Source organism: Cupressus sempervirens, chromosome 7 (genome assembly GCF_028749045.1).
Source record: "Cupressus sempervirens isolate cs-2001-9-10 chromosome 7, ASM2874904v1, whole genome shotgun sequence".
Lineage (NCBI taxonomy): Eukaryota > Viridiplantae > Streptophyta > Pinopsida > Cupressales > Cupressaceae > Cupressus > Cupressus sempervirens.
In genome coordinates this window covers 874,312,745-874,317,608 of record NC_143124.1, presented here as the reverse complement: position 1 = coordinate 874,317,608, position 4,864 = coordinate 874,312,745, and the positions used below count along the sequence as shown (strand labels likewise).

The 4,864-nt window shown below is 35.1% G+C and overlaps 1 protein-coding gene across 1 annotated transcript; it reads left to right on the top strand.

Moving 5' to 3' along the window:
- Positions 1–1,987: 1,987 nt before the first annotated feature.
- On the top strand, positions 1,988–4,382 carry LOC149550241 (expansin-A8-like). Its single transcript, XM_089793333.1, has 3 exons — positions 1,988–2,063; positions 2,171–2,318; positions 3,566–4,382. The coding sequence occupies exons 2-3, from the start codon at positions 2,177–2,179 to the stop codon at positions 4,156–4,158; spliced, it is 735 nt and encodes a 244-aa protein (XP_089649459.1). The 5' UTR covers positions 1,988–2,063; positions 2,171–2,176; the 3' UTR covers positions 4,159–4,382.
- The last annotated feature ends 482 nt before the right edge of the window (positions 4,383–4,864 follow it).

Here is a 4,864-nt window from a genome sequence, read left to right as displayed (position 1 = left end):
TTTCATTAGCAAGGAAGTCAAGGAGAAAAAATTGCATTTCCTCTTCTGTAGATATAATATCTATGGATAGGAATTCAATCATATTTTGAGAGACCCCACTAGAGCATCTTTCTAGCTAGCCTTGTGGGGAATGAAGGCAATAGTTCAGAGACACCACCAAGCCCACCAATAAGGCCAGCTTGGGGGGGTGAAGATAGTGGCTCAATGACAATGCCAAGCTCGCCAATAGGTGTGATTGTGCTCTGAGGAGTAGAGCTTGGGGGGTCAGACTTAGGTGATGCAAGAGGGGAGGATGAGTCCTCCCCAATAGTGGCCATGAGGGTTTGAGAATCATAGTGCAGAAAAACTAGGGCACCAAACTTGTAGAGTGCAAGTTGTAGACTAGTTTGTTGTTGCTATTCTAAAATATGCTATCGTCTCTTTGACTCTTCATTTCTTAACTATAAATTTTGAATTTTGAGAGGCATTGTACAATTAAAGTAAGAAAGGATGCATGGCAATGACATGAATGTGTTAAAAACTTCTTGGCTTTATCTTTAATTTGATAATCGTTCATATGTAGAAATGTTGATATTTAGTAAGAAAAATACCATTTGAATCAAACTAAGAAGTACATAACTAAAAAAGATAGTTCCAAATTGATATCTCTTGACATTATTAATAAATATATATAAGATATCTATACTAATTACATAATTAACTTTTCTTTCAATCTATCACATTATACCAATCTCAATTTATTTATAATCAAATAATATTAATGTTAAAATACATTGATGCAATAACATAGAATTAACCTTTTTAACTTATCACTAACAAAAACATAATTGTTAGAGTTTCCTCCCACGTGATATTGAAAGTGTGTCACCAATAACATTACATTAAAAGATCCAATACATTACAATATTAAAATAATAATAATATAATTATTATTAAATACTTAAATACTAAAAATCTAATAATATGCTAAACTTTTTAATATTTTTCTAAAAGAACTTTTTTTTAATCTTAACTTCACAAAAATAATAAATGAATTATTATTAATTTTAATTGGTTGAAAGGTAATGGTCGGTGTAGGGCCTTAAGGTTCTTTTGAAACGAATAATGAACATGATTGAGATCCATTGCTATGAGATATTTTGCACTGTAAGGACCAAAGACAATATTAAAAGGCACGAGGAATCAATATCTACCCTACTTCAGCAATTAATTTTCGAAACATTACAAAGACATAATCCAATTCTATCACCATCATTACAGCTGCTTCAATTCATCTCAGCTTCAAATGTTCTGGCCGACTGTATATTTGCAATGTAACCTTCCAACACCTGTGACCCATCCCTATAAATTCTCCATCTAACAGCAGGCACTGAACTAAATGCTGTTCTATATGGTCTTTGTAATTTATATGCTACCAGATAAAATAGCTTTAAGTATCTGCATTTAGATCAGCTGATAAAGAAAATAAAAAAATTATAGTTAATGATAATTCTTTTGAATTTGATTATGTGATCCTTGAATTTGGCTATGTAAATTTTTCCTTTGTCTGCATTCCAGATCAGATCAGCATAATCTATTATCAAGATGTTTGTGAAAAAGAGAGAACAATCCATGATGATGAGAAAAATATAACTAAAGAAAAAAATGAAATTAATGGAAAAAGAGCAATGAGTAATATAATTTATGTAGATGGAGCCAAATTTGAACTCACACAGTGGGGTCAATTTCTTTTTAAATTACATTAAAAGTTGGGGTTGCTACATCATGTGCAATGACCCCAGTGGAGAGGGTATAATTAATTAAGAATTCTTCTGTTATTGCACTACACGTGAAGGATGGGGCTCAAGCTTGTTTGGACAAAACATTCCATGTTCAACTCACTGTCTATCTAAACTTGTGGTATTCTCACTCCCTCATTCATCGACTAGAATCTGAAATTTTCTATATATATTTGGGGAAGAATGGGCTTAGCAGGAGTCAAAATATGTTGCAGTTTTCATAATTTTGAAGTACTTGTGGTGTTTTGGTATACAGTTACTCAAGTCAGCCAAATTGTTTTTCAGGTGAGTACAAAATCTGTTTGGTTTCTTCATATAGAGTTCTCAATTGGGTTTTTCTTAAAAATTATTTTGTGATCCTGACTGCTGCTTTGGTTAATGTGAATCGTCAGAAATCAATGGCAATCGTAGAGAGAATGAAGGTTTTTGCATTGCTGAGCTTTGTCTGGTTGTTTTCTCGAATTGTTTGTGCACAATATGGTGGCTGGCAATCAGCCCATGCAACCTTCTATGGCGGAAGTGATGCTTCTGGCACTATGGGTATGTTTTATCTAGCAGATCAGAAAGCATCTCAATACGTATTAAAAATATATGTTTGGTTCATGTGTATAAATAATGTTTTGTTTTGTTGTAAAGGTATTTTGTGATTAAAAAAATTGTAGTGTTGTGATTTCAAATCTATAACAAGATGTTATTGTTGAGTATTGATGTTCTAAATGACATCCTTCAGTAATATAGTATGATGGATAAATTGTAATGTTATGATTCTTTTCATCAAGATTCATAAGGTGTTATTATTCAAGTGTTCATTCTAGAAACAATATTTCCATATGTGAGTTCATGGATTCATAACTCTTAACAAAGTCAAAAATATATATTATGCAATAATTCTAATAGATTTTATCTACTAGATAAGAAAGCAATTAAATATTTTTTTAGAATTTATGTTTCAAGATTGTAATGGTATAGTATGACAATTAAATTATGATGTTGTCGTTCTTACCACTAAGATCAAAGCTTTGCTTAGGTATCATTGTTGAGTGTTTGTGTTGAAGTTGAGTTATTCCACTACATAGTGTGATAGTTAAATTGTGATATCATGTTTCTTAGTACCAAGTTTGAAACCTCTATGTAGGTGCTATTGTTCCGTGTTCATGTTTCAGATGAGTTACTCCACCACATAGTGTGATAGTTAAATTGTGATATCATGGGTTTTACTACCAATGTTGAAACCTCTACTAAGATGTCATTGTAGAGTGTTTATATTAAAGATGAGCTAATCTACAACATGGTGTGATGATTAAATTGTCATCAAGGTTCAAATCTCTACTAAATTGCAATAGCGAGTGTTTGTGTCATAGAAGAGGTCCTCCAATGACATACTATGATGGTATGATGGTTAATTGCAATGTTGTAGGTCTTACCCCCAAAATTCAAACCTCTACTAAGATTTCATTGTTGAGTGTATATGATAGATGAACTAATCAAATAGTAGGATGGTTAAATTGTGATTTACATTTATGATGAGTGCTCATGTTGTAGAAAAGATCCTCCGATGACATAATATGATGGTTAAAATAATGTATTGTGGTTATTGTTATCTCAAGTTCCTCCAATGACATAAGATTATAGTTAAATTGCAGTATTGTGGTTCAATGTTGAGACTAGGTGAATCAAAAAGTATTTATCTTATTAATTTAAAAAGAGGAGAAAGATTGTTTTAATGACCCATTGAGAGCAATAATTGTCAAAATCATTTAACTTTCAAAGTTATATGGATGTTGCAGGGGGGGCATGTGGATACGGCAACCTGTACAGCACAGGGTATGGAACAAACACGGCTGCCCTAAGCACAACGTTATTCAACGACGGGCTGACCTGCGGCGCCTGTTACCAAATCAAATGCAGCAACGACCCACAATGGTGCCTGCCCGGGATGGTGACCGTGACCGCCACCAACTTCTGCCCGCCCAACGGATGGTGCAGCCCGCCTGCCCAGCACTTCGACATGGCACAGCCCGCATTCCAGCAAATCGCCAAGTACAGCAGCGGCATCGTCCCAGTCATCTTCAGAAGAATTCCCTGCCTTAGAAAGGGCGGAGTTCGTTTCACCGTTAACGGGCACTCGTATTTCAATCTGGTGCTGGTATCCAACGTGGCAGGAGCAGGGGACGTCCACGCTGTCGCCATAAAGGGGTCGAGGACAGGGTGGCAGGCCATGTCACGCAACTGGGGTCAGAATTGGCAGAGCAACTCTTATCTGAATGGGCAGGCGTTGTCATTCAAGGTGACCACCAGCGATGGAAAGACGACGGTTTCGTATAACGTAGCCCCTTCCAGCTGGCAGTTTGGGCAGACTTACGAAGGTGGGCAATTGTAAATTGTAATGTTTTACATTAGGGTAAAACAGGTTTTGAAGGAACCCGAAATCTTTAACAGAAAAGAAAAAGATATTTCCGTAAGCACAATCGGGTTTTACAAGGATCTGAAACCTGCAGTGTAAAATTGTAATGTTGCTTAGAAGTGGCAATAATGAATAAATGTTTATAAGCACCCGCTTCTCTTCTTACTTGAACTGCTCCTTTGTAATGACATCTAAAGACACAGCAGATAAATGGTGGTTGGTTTTGTCACGACTTGATCTATGGTGTTTCTACCTTGACTTAAGCATCAGCGACTCGAGTTATGTCAATATGTTTTTAGTTGATATTTGCTACACAATTCAAACTTACATATAATCATTTGTTATAGCTTTCTAAGGTTTCATTATGATGATATGGTCGACAAACATGATGATGTGATTATACGCTGCACTTTAGGATGATTATTATGATGACATATTATGATGATTATGATTATGTTACATACATATCTGATGCTTATTTAAAAGCACGTGTGATGTGATTTTGATAATTTATAGTATTACATACATTAATATTGACACGGTGATGTATTGTCGAGTGTTTGATTTTGTGCATGGTCGATGGTGAGAGTAAAGCTGAGGCAAAGGAGACTAGCTCCTTAGTAGTGTTGGATTTGGATCACTTGACCTATGCACACACTACTTAGGGTCCTTTTGGAAACGA

Bases quoted from the DNA above. Each gene is read 5' to 3' on its own strand.
- LOC149550241 (XM_089793333.1), top strand. From the start codon at position 2,177: ATGGCAATCGTAGAGAGAATGAAGGTTTTTGCATTGCTGAGCTTTGTC. The intron at 2,319-3,565 runs GTATGTTTTATC...TGGATGTTGCAG, and splicing joins TGATGCTTCTGGCACTATGG to GGGGGGCATGTGGATACGGC.